Source organism: Pseudopipra pipra, chromosome 1, assembly GCF_036250125.1.
Source record: "Pseudopipra pipra isolate bDixPip1 chromosome 1, bDixPip1.hap1, whole genome shotgun sequence".
Lineage (NCBI taxonomy): Eukaryota > Metazoa > Chordata > Aves > Passeriformes > Pipridae > Pseudopipra > Pseudopipra pipra.
In genome coordinates this window covers 13,074,691-13,094,997 of record NC_087549.1, presented here as the reverse complement: position 1 = coordinate 13,094,997, position 20,307 = coordinate 13,074,691, and the positions used below count along the sequence as shown (strand labels likewise).

Sequence of the window (20,307 nt, the reverse complement as noted above, 5' to 3'; positions counted from 1 at the left end):
AAACCCCCTTTGCCAGAACACCTTTTTGTGTTTGCATTAAAGAGGCAAAAATTTAGATAAGGCTTTTGCCAATGATATCTTGGTCTATTGGAGCAGATGTTAGAGAGTGATAAAATAAACTACAATTTCCTCAGTGTTTTAGCTCTCCTCAGAATTCGCTCCTCGTGAAGGAACTCAGTGGAAGGTGAATAAGCATAAGGGGAAAAGCAGCAATTCCTGCTTCAGCTCCTCTCTAAGTCATAAGATGTACAGAAGTATTTAAAAAAGGGGGAAAGAAAGCTGGAGAAGACATTTCTACAAGGGCTGAAAGTATTTCTGGAAAGAAGAGGAACAATTAACATACACATGGAAAAGTTCCTCAATCTTGATGACATTACTAACTCGCTTTTTTTAAATTTAGGTGCTAAATGTATCTTTATAGAGAGCAGTAAAAAAAGAGCCTGGAAATATTAAAACCCACATGTAACTGTTCCCTCATGCTTTGCACAACTGTTAATTGCACAGGTCTTGATAAAATGAAAAGACAAATACAGAAAATACAGGGTGATGAGGAGTGCACATACTTCATTACAAACCAGTACTTGATATTTCTATTAGTTACAAGAGAAGTTTGAGGACGGTGGTGACTAATACAACTCCCTAATCCTTGGTCAGCTTTAGAAACCCTCCTCATAAGGTCAAGGTCAGGACAAGGTTGCTTCCTTAATAAAAAGAGGGAATATGGCATCTCTAATGATTGCTTCTGGCTGTTTTTCTCCTTACCTACAAGAAGGCCACAGTGAGCATTTGCTTTCTTAAGGTCATGCAGAGCTCTTTGCTTTACCTGCAGACGGATCCTTGCTGCCCACCCCAGGGCACAGCCAGGGACCTGAAAGTGGATCTGCAAGATGGATGTTTCAGGCTGAAGACCACAAATTTAGGGCTGCCTTCACAGGGAAGTTCAGTTAAGGTGGTAGAATCCTGTTAGCATTCAATTACTTAGTACCTTAGATAACCTACCATTTATTTTAATGTTACCCACTGAGGGAGGCTCCCCTAATGAATCTATTTTTGTAGTATCATGAAGGTTGAAGTTTAAAGCTAAGTTTAGAGCAGAGTCATATAAAAAATGTCAAACCAGGAAATAGCTTAATGAAAGCAGAGAGTAATCACAGCAAATTACAGTGAAATATCTATGGGATTACATTTTGCATTCCCCAAACAAGCAGAGGAATTCATCTCACTTACAGTCGTTCCATTTTGCTGAGAATTCACTGTAAGGATATGCTATGTCAGTAACATAATATGATGCCATAATAACTGTCTTAAAAGTTGCAGTCTAAGATGCTTTTTTGACCCTGCAGGAAGCTCATGCTGGAGCAGGCTCGTGGCAGGACCACTGGCCTCATGGAGAGAGGAGCCCACCCTGAGGCAGATTTCCAGGGAGGACTTGAGACCCCACGAAGGATCCACACTGGAACCGTTTGTGAAGAACTGCAGCCCATGGGAAGGACTCATGTTGGAGAAGATCATGGGGAACTGTCTCCTTGGGGAGGGAGGAGAGGCTGAGGTCACTTGGTCTGTTCAATCTGGAGAAGGCTGAGGGGAGACCTCACTGCAGTTACAACTTCCTCGTGAGAGGAAGAGGAGGAGCAGGCACTGATCTCTTCTCTGTGGTGACCAGTGACAGGACCTGAGGGAATGGCCTGAAGTTGTGTCAAGGTAAGTTTAGGTTGGATATCAGAAAAAGGTTCTTTACCCAGAGGGTGGTTGGGCACTGGAACAGGCTCCCCAGGGAAGTGGTCACAGCACCAAGCCTGAAAGAGTTCTAGAAGTGCCTGGATGATACTTTCAGGCACATGGTGTGACTCTCAGGGATGGTCCTGTGCAGGGCCAAGAGCTGGACTCTATGATCCTTGTGGATTCCTTCCAACTCAGCATATTCTGTGATTTTGTGACCCCATGCTGGAGCAGGGGAGGAGTGTGAGGAGTCCTGCCCCTGAGGAGGAAGGAGCAGAATAGACAATGTGTGATGAAATGACCACAACCCCCATTCCCATCCCCCAGTGCCACAGGGAGGGGAGAAAGGTAGAGAAAATTGCACATCTGGGAAGAAGGGCTGGGCAGGGGGAAGGTGTTTTTTAAGTTTTGGTTTTATTTTCTCATTAGCCTTTTCTGGCTTGTTTGGTAATAAATTCAATTAATTTCTCCCCAAGTCAAGTCTGTTTTGACCATGATGGCAAGCAGTGAGTGATTTCTCCCTGACCTTATTTCAACTCATGAGCCTTCCTTTTATTTTCTCTCTCCTATTTAGCTGAAGAGGGGGAATGGCAGAGTGGCTTTGGTGGGCACCTGGTGTCCCACCAGGGTCAACCAACCACACTGGTATTCACAGTGTGCTCCCACAAATCACTGCAGAATTTAATCCCTCTCTGCTGACAAACCCAGGTTTCACACAAGGAGCATCTGTAGTCAGCACATCATCTAGCTGCCTTGAACACCTCCTCTGAAACAGTATATAAAGAGTTTTCACATATACAGGATATGCACCTTTTTCTCCCACCCTGCAGGTTATCACTCTCTCATGCAGGCTTTCCAGCCCACAGTCCAGTTGTAGCACTGGAGAAAAGTGCTACTCTTGTAGCAACAAGAGAAAAGGAATTTCACATTGCTTTTTACCATATGTAGGAATTTTCTCTACTTTTCAACAGGTGTCCAACATGAGAGAAGGGTGGGAACTTTTGACCTCACTCCACTACTACTGCACAGCTCTTCAGGGTTTTTAGTGAGAAAACATGTTGGATTTTTAGTAACAATGTCACTGCAAATCTCTCAAGGCTAATTTTTGGTGACAGCCACTGTAAATGCACTGGAACATACACAGAGCCACAGCATGACCCTAATAAAGGCAAACCAAGTTTCACCATTAAATTTCATCAAGACCTTGAAATGGTCTATAATGAGTAACATGAAATAAGATTTCAGTCCACAAAATAAAAAAAAAAAGCAGAAAAAAGCATGTGAATGGGATATTGTGTATTAACAGTAAGAAGAGGAAATTCATAAACCAGAAGCATGCCATGTGTCCATTTAAGATGATATGTGAAAATTATATTTACAAGATCTACGTGACCTGCTACAAAGCAGTTACCCTTTCAGAGGAGAGGCTTTTGCAACAGGAAAAGCCTCTTATATTCAGCTTTTCATAAGTTTATAGAAATACAAAAGGGAAAACAAGATTAAAGATTCCATGGCTGTACAGTTTAATACTGTTAAAATTTACTTACCAATTCTTTGATGCTTTAACACCAAATTATTTCCCCAAACTTTTACATTTTTTATAGCACAAAGCCACAGAGTTGTGTTGTTAGCCCTACTCTGCAAGCCTGGAGGGAAGGATAGGAAAACATACAAAATGTGCCTGAAAAGTTTTGTAATCTTTGTGTCACTGCAAGTGATGTGGACTGGTGTGGACTGACCCGTGTTTTGCTAACAATTAATGGTGTGCCTTCTTAAAGGACACTAGATAGAAATATGGCACCTGTGTCTGTGGCTCCCATATTTTCATCTACAAAATCCAAAACAAAGTTAAAACATAAAATAATTTTTTTCAGGGCAATTGCAGTCAGTTTTCCACATCTGTCCTGGATACATGGGTTGAAAGGGCAGTGTGTACATAGTGGCCATTTTTCCACACACTCCAGTTGGAGAGGCACAGATGCTCTGAACAGCTGCCCGGGCAGTAGCTGGATGGGAATTATTTCTAGGCACAATTCTAACACTGTTACTGAAGTAAATCCACACTTATCAGTTGGTACAGTGCCTAAAAAAAAAACTGAGACTACTGATTTAAAACCAGATCATTTCATACTGATGCATTCAGTGGGTGGTCATTCCACAGCCCAACAGATCCCAAACTACTTTTGAACTGGACACCAGGTTTCCCTTGTGGCGTAAAACATTTTGATACTCAGACTTTGCAAGATGGGTGAAAGTTGCCATTGCAAGCTCAGCCTTCTACAACGCTCAGCTCAAACGCAGGATTGCAATTAAAGAACAAGCTCCTAGGCTTAATGGGGACACCACCTCCTGCTTCAGATCATGCCCAGCTCCTGTAGCCAGGCACAGCAGAGAGGAAGACCATGGACCAAGTAAGTGGGTACTTCCCAAGCTGGGAGCAGGAAGGTGACAACTCATAACATCATGGGACTCATAACAGCAGGTGAGCTTGGGGCTGGTCAGTTTTTGTGATTCATGTCCCATACTTGAACTTGACATGACACTTTCTGCTCTCCTGGGAAAGTCACTGCTAATTGGCATACAGAAGCAAAGACTATGGGGACCTTCTAGTTTTCTATTTGTTTGGGTTTTTTAAAGCACAAAAACTGGTATGTTAAGAAAAGAAAGGTCTTCAAGGAATGCTAAATCAAACCCAAGAATCTCATTTAGTCTCTCCACTTCCAGACACGTCTGAATTCAGAAACAGAGTGCAAGAGACAGAGAGCTTAGAAAAGAAAATAAGAATATTTTCATTACCTTTTCTGCAAGCCAGCCTAGATGCCTAATCTCTCGACTTCCAGCAATCCCTGTTTTACCCAGCTGGTCTCTGACCTCTGCAATCACCCTGGGGATGAGCTCATTGACACTGGAGTGGATGGCATTGAACCAGGCCTGGGCTGTCGCTGAATCCTTACTCCTGAGCACCACGGTGTGCTTGGCATCAGGTGAATGAACTTCAATAATTCTAGAAAAATGGGGGGAAAAACATTATATTCGTTCATACAGCGTTAGGCAGCTAAATTTATTACCTCGCTTAGTGATATCAATGAGTTAAAAAGAACGATACTAATATTGAGACCTAGCACTAAAAACTTACCTTTACAACACCTGAATACACCTTCAGGTGTATCATCTTAACGGAAGCCAGGTCTGTAGTGGCATTATGATAAAATCCTTGAGAAGGGGATTTGCCAATGCTGATGCAACCCCATACACAGCATGTCAATAGGAGTTTCAAATATGTAGGCAAGAGCAACATTCACTCACATGGCAGCCATCCAGAAACGCATGGAAGATGACTGGGGAGAAGCCAGGGATAAGTGGCTACCTTCTTTAGCTGGCCATCATGGCACAATCAGACTTTTTCATTTTGTTTACTTTACACCTACAGAGATAAATGAAAACCATTCCTCCTCCCAAGCACAGACATTCTCTTAGGATTGCACTGTAGTTTCAGTGACACCACTATGCATTAGCCAGAGGCTACTGCAACTGGCCTTCTCCAGGAGTTACCAGCATCCTCAGTGCTCCATTTAGATCCTGCTAACAGTGGCAGCAAGAAAGTGCTAACCACAACCATATGACTGCTGCTGGCAGGCATTTTTTGCAGATTTTCAAACTCCCGTGGAAAGAGATGAGTTTTTTTCAAAAAAACTATGCCTACTAGACCATCCTGTGGGTTTCCACCCCACCACCGTGGCTTGAAATGCACAAACAAACACAGTTTTCAGGAAAATAAATCCTGTTCGTTGTGGTTATGGGACATGTGCCAACACCTTTGCTAACAACAACAACAAAAATGCTTTGACAGGCAGCTGCAGCTATTTCAGCTTTGTTCTCAGTGAAGTTATTAGTTATTAGTAGGGCTTTGTGTGCTCTTTATAGCTTTGTGGGCCATTTTTACTTGAACATTTGTTAAATAACCCACAAAGTAATAGTCTTGTTTATCTTTATGTGGCAATTATAAAACCAAGCTCTGGTCATTGCCCATCACTCAACTCTGTATCACATTTGTGCATTTTCATTATAAAGGTACAGTGACTGCCCCTGAATGTTACCCTCACAAATTCGACCTGGGATCTGAGCCTAAGCACATACTTCTGTCCTGAGTATGGCTGCCCAATCTCTGGGACACACAATGACTCCTTTCTGCAGCAGAAAATTAATTAGTTCAGTGGAATTTATTCAGGTTGAGGTTCAAACCAGTACTGTAATGCAAATATTTGTTATGCAATTACAAAATCCTGCAATTTGGAGCTTAACTAACAATTAAAAGGTTTTAATTAATTGGTTAAACCAGAGCAGAATGCAGAACAGAGGGTGACTATCTGCATAGCTCTCTGGGGCTCAGAGAGCAAGGATCACTGGTTTCATGTTTGTCCATTTTGGGAAGGGGAGGTCTCCATGTAGACACTGTTCTAAAGATAGAAAAGGTCATGATTTTCCAAACTCAGCAGCTGAACTGTTCAGGGTCCTAAATCACTGGATAGCTTAAAAAGCGGGCTGATTTTTCAGAAAGCACTAAGCCAGCACAGTAATGCATGTTTCCTCAGTAAAGCTGCTGCAGCTCAGCACTGTCTGAAAATAAAGGTTCTTATTTAGCTGCTCCAGGATGCACCAAACATTCAACTTCAGGTACCAAAAGTAAAATTCCCTGTCAGATGATGCCAGTCTGGTGAATAAGAAAACTATGTTTATAGATAGGCATGCTCCCAATCACACTCTCACTTTTTCTGAACTGGGAGAAAAAGTAATCTCCCTGATGGTTATGATTTAGCCCCTTGTGTTCACTGATTATTACGGTCATGCACAGCTATCACAACTTGGGTCTGTCTTCCTATCAGAAACACTGCTCTCTTTGCCATCCGAACTGGAGTTTCAGGTTGTTCTTGTAGGCAGCCATCAATGAAAACAAACTTATGCAGGCTTGGATTTTCAAAGTACATTGTGGTAATCAGTGAAATGTTGCTTATTATCTACAGAGCACTTTTTGGCAGGAGATCTTACAGCATTTTACAAATGAGGTCAGTGACAGCATCCCCATTTCACCACCAAAAAAAGCAGAAAAGTGAAGAACCCAGACAAGGCCAGGAGCAGCAATTAGGATTTTCAGCACTCTGTCTCCCATTTTAATATTTCTTTTAGAAACAAAAATTATTTGAACTTTACTGGAACATTTGTTGAACCAGCATTGTGCTGGTTTTGAAAGATGTTAATGCACAATATGGATGGTGCAAAACAATGCTCTTTACAAAGCCTGTGGTTTCTATATGGGAACTGCCACCTACAAAGTCACTGCACATCAAGCAGTAAACAAAGTGCTGAACACAGACTATAAAGAGTCAGAAGAATGTGCTGCTCTTTCAGTTGCAAAGGAACAGCAGCAAACTTGTGTGATTTCTTTATAAGTTAGAACTGTAGCAGGATTTGGTTTAAAAATAAATTATCTAGATCTGAAAGAGCTTTCAAATGGCAACTGCGTACCTCCAATTTGTAAATTCTTCCTTAAAGCAAGTGGATTAACATACAAACAACTATTTTGCTACTTGGCCCTTCATCGAAGTGTATTTCCCTTGATGGTGACTATTTAAGTATTTGTACAATACTTGCAACAATGAACATTTAGACAGCTGTTAACAATTCTGTTTCAGGGTTCTAAACCATGCATATTCTAATATCTACACGTTCAAATGTGATATCAAAGTATATATTCTAGTATACATATGCATACACACCTACTGAGCCATGCTCGAAAAAAAACTCTTAAAATGGAGCTGTTTTGGGGAATGCTTGTCAGTCATCAAAGTTTGCTGGTGATACACTAACAACTGCAGAAAGTCTACCTTGTTCCCTGAGCTGAGTAACAGGATGACTGGACTATACATGTTACACTTCTCAAAATTTAGTTCAAAACACGAATAAATGCTGCTTTGACAGCTCTGAAACTGCATCTTTTATTCATGGCACTTGCCCAGTCCCAGAAATACATCTGCAAGCATCACTCCTGTGCAAGCTGCTAGGTAGGGCACCTTTTATTTACACACACCTTAAGGATGACAGTCTAAATCCTCAACTGCCTGATCACTAGAAAACTTTTGGAAACCGAGCTTGCAGATTTCCACTGAAGACCCAGGACTCCTGTCTCCACAGTCGACTGGGATGGAGATACTAAAAGAAACTTAAAATCTTCCCAGAAACCCATGGGCTCTGACAGCAATCAGATGCTGAAAGTGCTGTGTCCCTATAAACTCTTCCCTTTTCTGCCTTTCAGCCTACGCTGCTTTGATTCACCAGACCATTTGGATGATGCTTTCTGTATAGCAGCTGACTGATGGCATTTCCATACTTTTTGAAAAGCAAAAAAATACCAGTGACCTGAGTAAACTGCAAGACTAAAGCACTTAAACATTTCCAGCAGTCCAGCTATTGTAGTTTTGATTTGTTCCCTGGCTAAACTGACCACCGCTTACTGACTTCTGTTTATCTGCAGTTCAGTGATAAAGTTCCCTTAATTCCCCACTGAATTGAAATATTTAGGGCAATGCCACAGCTGTGTTTATTCTCACACTCCACCACAGTTATGTAAATACTGCATATGGAGCTGTTTCTGATAAAGCCCATACCAACCCAAAGGAATTATATGTTAGCTCTAGATGACTGCCAAGATGTGCGGCATCTCTCCAGCTTGGCAATGCATATGAATGATATCACATTTTCTCAGAGATCATTTGGCAAACCTTATAATAAAAGAGTAATTTTCTCTCTCCTTCTCAAAGAGCCTCACTGAGCCAAGGAGTGTTTCCAGCATCCCCTTCTCCACCTGCAAAATACGGAGGTGACACAAAACCCACTGCCTCCAAATGCTCTAACCTGGCACGTAAGAGGAAAACTCCATCCCTCGCTTCATCATCCAGACTTTTTACTTTAAAGAGGATCAGAAAAAGCTGAAAGCAAACGTTTGATAGACCATACTCATTCCCCATTTGATAAGGCCTCTTTCTGTAGGAGTGTTCATTATTTAAGAAATAACTTTTATCAAAACTCTTGAAAGCGTTTCTCCCACCAGCATTGGCTCAGCACCAAATCAGGCACTGAGTTCCACTTCATGCCTGTTCCCGGGTCAGATTATGCATTCAGTGACTGATTAAAGTGTGGAGTAAATCCCTTGAAGTTAATGATAAGCTGGAGCCAGAGTTATTCAAGTCCATCACGCTACTTTGATTTTGCACCGGCATAGCCAGGAATGAAACAGTCTGTCAGTGACTCTGCAAACTTAAAAATGAATCAAAGGCCAAACTGCTCACTCCATCTCTGGCATCATTGTCTGCACATGAAACCACGGCAAGTAATTTTATTTTTGAGTGTACAACAGTAGGAGCCTTTCCAGGAAAAAGGCAGACTTAGAGGAACACAATCTGATTTATATTTAAATAGTTGTAAGTTTTGTTATTAAATAAATTTTAAAAAACTGTTAAGGTTCTTTAGAATTCCACCTGCAGTATCAGGAGATGAACCAGGAACAAAATATATTAAAATTAAGAAATGAATACTTTGGGTTTAGTCTGCAAGGAAAATATTCCAGAGAGGTTGTTAGGCTCACAATGAATTTCCCAGCATACTCTAAGAAGCATCTTCCTATGATTAACTTAAATGGAGGTGAAAACAATTTTACTAAGCGAGCCTTATTTGGTAATCAAGTGGAATTTTTCTATGTGAAAGTTCCTGGGTCCCCTCACTGTCACAGGGGCATTTGCTGTATTAATAGTTACTTGATGACTTTCAACTTACAGTGCTAAAAGTATGTAGATACTTGTTCCTTGAGAGCTGGACTAGAGGGATGTCCAACTAGAGAGTGGATATATCAGTACTGAGCTGTCACAGTTGATTTCATTTCTATTTGCCACCAGCTGGGCTTTATTAAAAGGGATATCAGCAGACTTGTGCCACATGCAAGTAAAGGCTTTGTTTCTGTAATGGACTTGCTCACACCACGGTGTGCTGATGCCGACTGATCTGCAGAGCACATCACACGCTGCCTTCTCCACCCAAAACAAGTACAAAAGGAATTGAATAGTATATTAAAGGAATTAAATGTATACATATGTTAAGGAGCAGGACTCTTAGCCCACATTGCCCAAAAGACCTCTTATCTTTTACTTCCTTGAATTTTTCTTTTATGGTCTGATTGTAATAGTGCTGAGAATTGGTAACCTGGGAATACAGTCCAGTCTTCTTCACAGTGGATTCAGCACCAAACAATGTCAAAAGTGCTGTTTTAAGGAGCAGCTGGGGTCAGTTATTTGAGGAGAAAAAAACCCCACCAACTGCATTGTTTCATAGGCATGGCAGGAATTTGATTTAACCTTTAGAAGATTCTGTCTGAAAATTTAAGGCCAGAAGATGGTGTGGTCAACACACTGACCACAGCTTGCTGAAGTAGCTGTTTTACCTGAAGCAAAGCCAATCTCAAAGCATCTTCTGCAGCAAAGCAAACCTTCTGCAGCTGGAACTGCATCTGGGCTAAGCAAAGAGCACCTGACAGCAGCTGGTAATAGTGGCAAATGACCCCTTCAAATTGAGATGAGGGTGGAGGGTCTCATGCTGCTGCATAAATAAGAGATCGTGGTCTTGGAGAAGAACTAGATGTCTTCTGAGAAGGAACGCCACTGTTCCTGTTAGGCAGTGCTGTACTAGGACCCAGGGGAAAGAAGAGGACAGATCTACAAGCCTGGGTGAAAACTGATATGAAAACAGGAAAAATGAGTAGGGCTGCTGATAGATCAGCTCTGACTTGTGGATGAATTGTCACAGGAGAAAGTCCTGCTGGAAGAGAGAAAGAGCCCATCCACCTTGTCTAGAAGGACGTCTCAATGTCTCATTATTTTAAATACCTACTTTTTGGCTTCCATGATCAAGAATCCCAGGAATCACTGCTTAGTTACCAAGTGAAGCAAAACAGAAGCCAGACAACCAAGACAACAAAGCCATAAATTCACTCGGGATCAGTTACTGGCCTCTGAGTGTTGTGGGAAGAAGCACCACCTGAAAATACTGGCAGCTTCCTTGGGGACTTTCTCTACTGGCAGTGAACTCATCTTCCCATCGAATAGACTCAGGGATTGATGGAAAAGCTGTACATAAGTGATGAGAAGAAGTAACAACTTCACCACAACTCCTACTACAGTAAAACAGGAATTTTCATCAGCAGAAACGGATGTGCAAGAAAGCTAGAAGAGAATGCAGGGTACTAAAATGGCAATGTATCCGCAACCTAAGCACTAAAGATCAGCCTCAGCATCTACCAACACTGAGCTGGGGCACCTACGGTGGCAACCCACCACCCAAGGCTCATGCTGAGGATGTAATTTGCTGCCATACCAGTGACTACACAATGTGCAGGAGGGAGCAGCTTTAAATACACCAGCTGAAATTCCTGCTCCTTAATTAATGGCAGGTCAGGCCAGATCAGAGCTGTAAGACTGAAATCCAATTTGCAGACCCGCTGATAAGCAAGGGAAAGCCCAGCACTGAGCACAGGACAACAGCTGGGCAGGACAAAGGGTCTGAGGTTGTCGCTATCTCCAAGTCATAATACGAAGACTCTGGGGACTGGGAGTATGGCAGGAAACTAAAACTCTTGCATCTCAACTTACTTTGTTTGGAAGATCTCAGGGGTCTTAAAACTGCTCTTCAGCATTATTTAGCAGCAACGTGGATGTCAGCACTTACATAGCTTTACAAACAGACACACACAAAAACGTGATGAACTATTTGTTCTCTTCTGTCCTGCCCTGCAGCACTCACACTGCTCTTGGGGAAGGGAGAAAGCCCCCTGTCATTATGTCAGGGGAAAAGATGGGACATTTTTTTTTTCTCCTTCAAGAAAATGAGACAAAACTAATTCCAGATTCACCAGGACCTGCACAAATTGAAGATCAGTCACAACATGCTGTAACTATCCAATTCTACACTGATATCCCAAACATCCTTCAGGAAAACTCAGCGGTTTCCACTGTATCTCCAAATACTGGCACATTCCCCCAGCAATACACTTCTCAAACCATTGCCCAGAGAGTACAGCAGTCTTGAGGACATTAGAAAGCTACTTTAACATGATTTAACAGCAAGGATTACACCCAAAGTAAAAAAAAAAAAAAAAGTAATGAACATCTAAAGTTCAACCTAGTTTGTTAATGTATTTGTGTATATGCTGGATACCCTGGAGGCTGTTCTGTGGAAAATTGCCTTTAGATTGTCTGGTGGATTTTTTTCCTTCTTCCAAAAAGAAGGGAAAAAAAAGCTGATCTGAACTCAGAAGAGGCAAAACCACTCCTCTCTATGGAAGAGATAATCCTACAGAGGTGTCTGATCTCAGTGGCCTTTCAAAAAAATAGACAAAATAGATAAAAATAGGTATGACCCAGAGTAAAAACAATTACCTGTTTGGCTGCTGGGGAGTTTCACAAATGATGGAAAACAACTATTCCTAATAACGGGAAAAAAAAGATCACCATTTCTGCCTATAGAGGCTTCAGAGCTCCAGCTCCTACAGGTTTGGAAAACTGCCCCCTTAACAAGCTAGATGACTGCAGCTTCCAAAATGCACCAGCAATCACAGAGCTGCCCAAAAAGCAGCTGATGTAGATGACAGAGGACCGTTAGACACCCAATTATCGAACCATTAATTATTAATTCTAGCAGTTAATGATTTGCCCCAAAATTCTGTTATAAGAGAAAAAATAAAATCTTAGAGGTCTCACATCTGACAAACCTAGCCCTAAATGCATTGACCCTGGCTACCAAGGAGGGTCCCACAGCCATGAAACATATCAAGGAGGAAGAGGAGGCCTTCCCCATGGCCTATCCCACAACTCCACTCTTGTTCCTCACACCCCAACTTCTTCCCTTCTCCTACCCTCAGGGTATTGAAGGGGACACGGCAAATGCCTTTTTAGCTAAATTGCCTAATGTCTCTCAGCTTGAAAGAGAGAACAGTAGATAAATCTCAAGTGCCACCTACTTGTTCATCTCTTCCAATAAAGAGCGGATTTTGTGAGCAGATTAGCTGTTACAGTACTATAAACAAGAACACAAGAGACATCCAACTTCACACAAAAGGTGGATTTGGATCCAATATAGTAAAATAGTTGGGAGCTAAGGTTATAAACCCATGTTCATCTTGACTTTAAATTCACAAGCCTCTGTGGGCAAGGATGTATAAGGTATCACAGTGTCCTTCTCAAACAGACACAGAACAACAGGGTGGTTTAATGATGAGGGGCGAGTCAACCAGAGTTTCACCCTGATTATTGTCATTTTTGTTCTTTTCTGGATTTGAATTATACTCTTTCAAGTTGCTTTATTTTACTGTTGGATTGCTGATACAGTAATCTAAATAGATAACAAACAGAGCCCACCAGGGGGAAAAAGAAAAGTAACAAAAATTCCTGATATAAATCAGGACTTTGACTCTAGCAGGCTCAATAACTTCTTCAAAGGACTTATTGATATTCAAATAGTAAAACATGTCTGTACCAATAATGATAATTAAGTGCCTTTCATCCAAGGATCTCAAGCTGTAGCTCACAACAACACTGTGAATTAAGTACGGTCTCTCCATTTCACAGAGGTTTTGTCTACAGCCAGAGAGCAGCTCAATAACAACATAAGGAGCAATTCCTTGAGGAGGTGTGGAGGGGGATTTTTTAATACTAGTAATGCACCCATTATATATCTTTACCTTTGCTCTACCCCATGCATTCCTAACTCCTTTATCTTTCCGTCGCCCATATACAACACACAGTAACAGAAAAAAGACCCACTAGGAAAAGGAAATTTTCACCTCCCCAGGAAGCCTTACAGAGCTGCTGATGTCCACCCAGGACTGACGCAGCTCCAGCATGCTTCAGCAGTGCCAGCACAGTGATGGAAGCAGTTCATCATCTCCTCAATCCTGGGTCCAGGTCTCAGCCTTTACCCAGCACCTAACCCCATCTGTGCTTGCTACTGCCAGTGTCATTGACTGTGCCCAGTGTTATCAAACTACCTCTTAAGAGGCAGAAAACAAGATAAATGTGATCTATGCTCTCCAAGAGCAGCTGTAAATCATTCTGGTACTATGGTCACTTTGTGGCAGTGCTCTGCCCTCTGCGAGCCCCATACACACACGACTCAGGGGAACCATTTCCCCAACAGCAAAGAAAAACCCGGGCTGCAAAGCTGCACACCTAAACCACACAGCTCTTTGAGGAGAATCCAGCATTTGCTTTGTGCACCAGTGGCTGCTCATACCTGGCAGCATCAACATATGGTCCTCTTTACTAAGCAGGAAACAGGCAGGGTGGAGGCATAAGCAAGACCATGTTTTCATTTAGACATCTAGAATCTTTTCCACTTGCCTCCCTGCCCCCTCAGTTGCCCTTAACTTATACAGGTAGGAACGTGAAGAGATACAGGAGCTCCTCGGTCTTTCATCCCCTCATAGAATAGAAAAGAATCAGAACAGAACAGAATAGTTCAGTTGCAAGGAACCTACAGTGATCACCTAGTCCATCACCCTGATCAGTTCAGGGCTGATCAAAAGTTTAAGCCTCTTATTAAGAGCACTGTCTAAATGCCTCTTAAACACTGACAGGCTTGGGGCATCAACCACCACCTCTCTAGGAAGCTTGTTCCAAGGTTTGGCCACTGTCTCAGTTCAGAAATGCTTCCTAATGTCCAGTTTGAACATTTCAAGTCTTGTAATCCTTTTAAAGAAAATTAGCTGTACTTTGTCTCAGTAGTGAAACTGGGAGTGTTGGCAGGTCCTGAACTATGTGTGGTCATGTTTTGTAGAGTTTTACTGAAAAGGCATGGAGTTTCTACTAGTACTCCAGACATCACCTCTAAAAACACATACTGAGCCTCACAGATAAAAATGCACCAGAAAAAGATTCAGGAAGTCAATTTTTGAACACTGCTGTCCTGAACTAGCATCCCAGATCCTTGACTTTTACTTCAAGATGTTTTCTTTTTATTGCATCTTTACAATCTTCTGGTAACTTCTTATATTTGTTGTGAGCATTCATGACTTAAGCTTTTTGATGCAAGGACTTGTTTCTACTAAGTCATATTAAATCTGTTGGAAACTCAGTTTTTGCCCTAAAAAAGAAGCTTAACTTTTGTTTTCACATCTTATTGTAACAAAAATAAATATATGCAAATTCCCCAGAATTTTTTTTCTATTTAAGATTTTGAAATGCCATTTCAGAATCACACAGGGCTATTTCATGCTTGCATAAATTACATGCTTATACACCAATTACATTTCAAAATGTTAAATCTCACTGACCCTGTTACTGTGCATTACTGACATGTTACTGAATAAAGTAAAAAATATTTTTATAAAAGAATGCATGCAAAAGGAATCATTTTTGGGGAGCGACAGCTTTGCAATAAATCTTGCAAATACTTCTTTCAGTGAATCAGTATTTCCTAATGCAAAAACAAAAAATAAAATAATGAAGCTGCTTAACTCTATTGCTGCCTTTGGAGTAAATAGGTCTCAGTCTGTCCTGTCCTGCACCTCCCCATTGTCTTGGGAAGCTCAGACACAGCTCTGTGTGCAGAGCCCAGAATGAATGGATACTAGGCAGTTCCTCAGCCACCTTGTAGTCAGTTGTCCCTGGCTGAATACCAGGCACCCACCAAAGCTGCTCTATCACTCCCCTCCACCCGTGGACAGAGGAGAGAAAATATAACAAAGGGTTCATGGGTTGAGATAAGGACCAGGAGTGATCACTCATTGAATACTGTCACAGACAAAAGAGACTTGAACTTGGAGATATTAATCGAATTTATTACTAACAAAATCAGAGCAGGATAATGAGAAGTAAAATAAATCTTAAAAACATCTTCCCGCCACCAGTCCCTTCTTCCTGAGCTCTACCTCCTTTCCCTCAGCAGTGCAGGGAGATGGGAAATGGGGGTTATGGTCAGGTCACCACATGTTGTTTCCCCTGCTCCCCTCCCATGGGAGACAGTTCTCCATGAACTTCTCCAGTGTGAGTCCATCCCATGGGCAACAGTTCTCCATCAATTGCTGATCAGTCTGCCATGGAATGCAGTCCTTCAGGCACAGGCTGCTCCATTGTGGGTCCCCGACAGGGTCGCAAGTCCTACCAGGAAACCTGCTCCAGAGTGGGCTTCTCTCTCCATGGATCCACAGGTCCCTGCCAGAAGCCTGCTCCCTCATGGGTTTCCATGGGTTCACAGACCTCTCTCAGGCATCCACCTACTCTGGCGTTGGTTCCTCCACGGGCTGCAAGTGGATCTCTGCACCCCCATGGACCTCTATGGGCTGCAGGGGCACTCCTGCCTCATCATGGTCTTCACAACAGGCTGCAGGGGAATCTCAGCTCTGGCACTTGGAGCACCTCCTGCCCTTCCTTCTTCACTGACCTTAGTGGCTGCAGAGTTGTTTTTCTCACAGATTCTCACTCCACTCCTCTCTGGCTGCAATTATTTCTATTTTTCCCCCCTTCTTAAACATGTTATCACAGAGGTGTTGCTATCATTCCTGACTGGCTTGGCTTTGGCCAGGGATGGGTCCATCCTGGAGTTGTCTGTCATTGTCTCTGTCAGACATGGGGGAAGCTTCCAGCAGCTTCTCACAGAAACCACCCCTGTAGCTGCCCCGCTACCAGAACCTGGCCATGCAAACTCAACATATCTATAGAACACACCTGCTCAATTTTACCTTCTGTTTGTAATTCTCAGTTCAACCCTGAAATGCACAACAGATAAGGAAAGTTCCGTATCTGTTTCTCCATGTGTCCTTGGTGTGAAGTCTCTGAGCTGTAGCCGTACTTGCTATGGTGCTGCTACTGTGTGCAGCTGACAGCTGGCACCACACTGCTGGGAATCTGTCTTGGCCCATTTTAACTTGCTTCCAGACCAAAGCAAACCTTTCCCATTGGAGGGCCAAATCCAGCCAATGAATAACTCAGTCATTAAGACTGGACCCTGGCAAAGTTGCCTGTAAGGATCACACTGCTCTGGACTCCTGACACTGGAAAAACATGATGTGTGCACATTAAGTGCTGACAAGATCAGGCCCACACATCCTGGGTTTAGCTGAAAGAAGTGTAAGCAGGATTTTTGGGTGACTTCAAAAGCAGACAAGAAAATCTTTTCAGTCCACAAAGTATGGTCTCATTCCTTCAGGGAATGTCATGTCTCCCATGCCATGTACTGTATTACGTCCCAAGACTTTAAAAGCACCAATAGAAAAAATTTCACCTCCGAGACCTATTTTTTTTCTCCTATTCCTTAATATCATCACCAGAAATTGATGAAAAGCTTTCTACACTGCAGTAAGATTTACTGCTTATTGGTATTACTACCTATGACCATTCCCACATGTCCCTTCATTGGGAGGGGATGCTCCTCTGTGAGGCCTGACATTAACCTTAACTGCTGCCACCAAAGAGGTCATTTATTAGTGAAAACACAGGTAAACAACTGATTTTGGTAGCAATTATTTTAAGCATTTTTTTCTAGCCTAAAATATAACAATGGGCCCTGCATCTAGAGGAGAATGACAGATGCCACTAAGCAGCTCTGAATCTTTTCTCCTGATGCCATGTCTATATTATTAAAAAAAATTCCTACACATTAAGTATGGCATTAATTTGTATTAAGGATCTTCTCCTTGTTATCTTACCGTTTTTTTAATAAGGTGACACAGAAGACAATTCTCTACCTCCTCCAGAGTGAACCCACAGGTAGCGTAGCAGACGGAGACATCTGAGAACCTATGGCTCTAAAAGCACCAAACTTCACTCCTGCTCCAACATAACAAGTTGACCAAACCAGCTGAGATTAGACACAGACCTAAGAATCTCTTAACCAGCGTGAGTCTTCCAGGAGAAGAAGAAATCCTATGCAGCGCTACCAGCTCTAATGGCAAAAACAATTCTCCTCCATGCCCATTAAACTCACATTTCACTGCAGCTTTCTAAGAATTGAAGATAATTCTCTGCCAACAAGCAAATATTTCCCTTTAGGTCTTTTAATATATGTATCTTCTCATGCTGAACATCCAACCAGTCCAGGCTGGTTCCACAATGCTGCTATGACATTATCCTCAGCCTGCACTGAAGAAATAGCTGCACTGGAAAACTCAGGCTTTTCATGCCCATGTTTGTTCTTAGATGAAAATTAGCTCAGCTATAATCCAAAGGAGCCCTTCTATGGCCAGCATATGCTTTTGCAGTCTGCCAGCAGTGCTCTCCTAAAGTCATCCAGCAAAGTGACACCATCAGTTATAAAATCTATGTGTGTCAGGTCACTGGGTTATGAAACAGAAGCGCTGTAAGCACGTAAGAACATGGTTTGGACTCCGCTGTGAATGAAGATAAAATTATTTTTATGGAATAAGATTACTGTCCTGGGATGCATTCCAGTGGGAAGGGATTGCTGCATTGTAGTAGCATTTCTCCTGGGAAATACGAGTTCCAGTACTCAGAATTGTTAAAAAACCCTGAAACTGGTAAAGATGGTAATCGATGAGGTGCTGCTACTACACTACAGCTACCACAGTGGTGAGGTACTGTGGGCTTTGATGGAAAAATCCAGCTTAGACCACACTGTGCTGGACCATAGTAACAATCAGAAGTCTATCTTTCCACAGGAAATGACAGCAACACAAAATGAAAACCATGATAACAAGCAAAATGACTCTCCCACACATTACTTCCTAGTAACACCTAAGAACACACACATTTGTAGCATGCTTCAAAAAAGTTAGCTCCATTGCAGAAGTAGCATGAGCAATAAGTGTGTGTCCCTCTGAGTCAGTCCTCCTGGCCCCCAAACCAAACCGAGGATCAGGAGAGTGACAGAAGCTGAAAACTACAATATGGACCAAAGAAAAGGGGAAAAATTATGACAAAATGAAGCCAACACATGTAAAGTATCATTACACTGTATCAATTCAAACAATGTGACCTGTATGGGTATTTTTAAAATACACCCCATAGCAGAGAGAACAACAAACTCTCAGACAAGTAAGTGATACAGCTGTCAAACCTCAACATCTTAAACTATACAGATATAGGTGAAAAAAGGTGGCCAATATCAGTAAACATCTTGATTTAAACTGAGAAAGACTGCCAGGGCTATTTCTGTTTTACAATTGCAGTTCTGTAGTTGTCAGTTATCACCGACTATGGTGGTAACCACGTGGTGAGATGAGGACCAGAAGGAGAATAAATCAATACTAAACAATAAAGCATGGAGGGTGAAAATTAAAAGGTCAGACAAATATGAAAAAGACGGAAAATTACACAGATACTAATAAAGTTTCTGAATTGCAGTGCAAGAGATTACAAAGGAACCCATTCTCCCCAGACCCCTTTCTGTTCTCCGCTCCTCTCCTTAACCTTCTCTGCAAATGAAAATGTAACTTTTGTTTACGCCTATATGTAAGTGCTGAGAATCAAAGACATTACACCCAGCTTCTGGGCAAGGCAGCACACTGCAGAGAAACAAAAAGGCCATTATTTGGATGGAGAATCAGTCTGCATCCCTGACTTGACTGGTCCCTTTTTTATTAGCAGCTGTTAGAGCAAGGATCAAGGAGTGTGCTGGTGTTGTGCAGCTGTTCCACATATGTTATAAATAAGGGCTGGTAAAAGCTCATCCTATTTTTAACATCATTAAAAAAAAAGCCAACCAAGAAGTCACAAAAATTCCCCATAAATGCTTTGTAAGTGGAACTTTTCTCTTCTTCCTGACTTTAATGTCCAGAATGGAATGGACAAAACAGACCATTTTTAAAATAATATTCATTAGAAAAAGGAAAGAAAATGCAATTTAGTGGAATCAGATCTAGCCAGCCTGGAGGATGTAACCAATTAGTGTGTACAGTGTCTTTTCCTTCAAAAGCAGACACTTAATCAGGATGAAAACAAACTCCTGCAATTCTATTTCTAATAAAAATGCTGGATTACCACATCGAAGGGTTTCTTTAGCACACCCAAAAGCTGAACCCAGCATCACATGTCTCAGACACAACTACCCAGCCTTCCCAAATCAGTGCTTGCTTCCCTTGCTGGGTTGCTACGTGTGGCCAGAGCCCAGCTCCTGCTCACCAATCCCAGCGCTGAAAAGGTCAACAACGATTCAACACGAACGCAAAATCCCAACCCCAGGCAAATCCCCAGCTCACCTGTTTTCAGGGTCTGACACTGTCATGTTGCGTGTCACGTAGCACATCTTGAGTGGTATTGTCTTCTTGTCTCTGTGGATGGAGAGTGAAAGCTGCGACATTGGGTCAGCAGAGGCACAGCCCAAGCGGGGGGACTCGGGGGGAGGCGTCTCCCACCCGATCTCCGACACAGGGGAGCCTTTCTTCACGTAGGGGGTTGCTTCTCTCATGTATTTCACTATGGAAAAGAGAAATTAAAAAAAAAAAAAGGAAAACAATAAATAAATGGATGTTCAGTAGTTGCATCCTCAGGTGAGTTCCCTGAGCTGGTGTTAACTCCCAGTGTTGTTCATTATTTC

At 42.2% G+C, this 20,307-nt stretch overlaps 1 protein-coding gene across 1 annotated transcript in view; it reads right to left on the bottom strand.

The window, feature by feature from the left end:
• The window catches only part of SNTB1 (syntrophin beta 1), a 111,582-nt gene that overhangs the window by 36,025 nt on the left and 55,250 nt on the right, over window positions 1–20,307 (bottom strand). The window contains exons 2-3 of the mRNA XM_064645905.1: window positions 19,970–20,186; window positions 4,516–4,723 (exon numbers count right to left, since the gene is read on the bottom strand). Coding sequence (XP_064501975.1) covers window positions 4,516–4,723; window positions 19,970–20,186 — 425 coding nt within the window. The remainder of the gene's footprint in view (window positions 1–4,515; window positions 4,724–19,969; window positions 20,187–20,307) is intronic.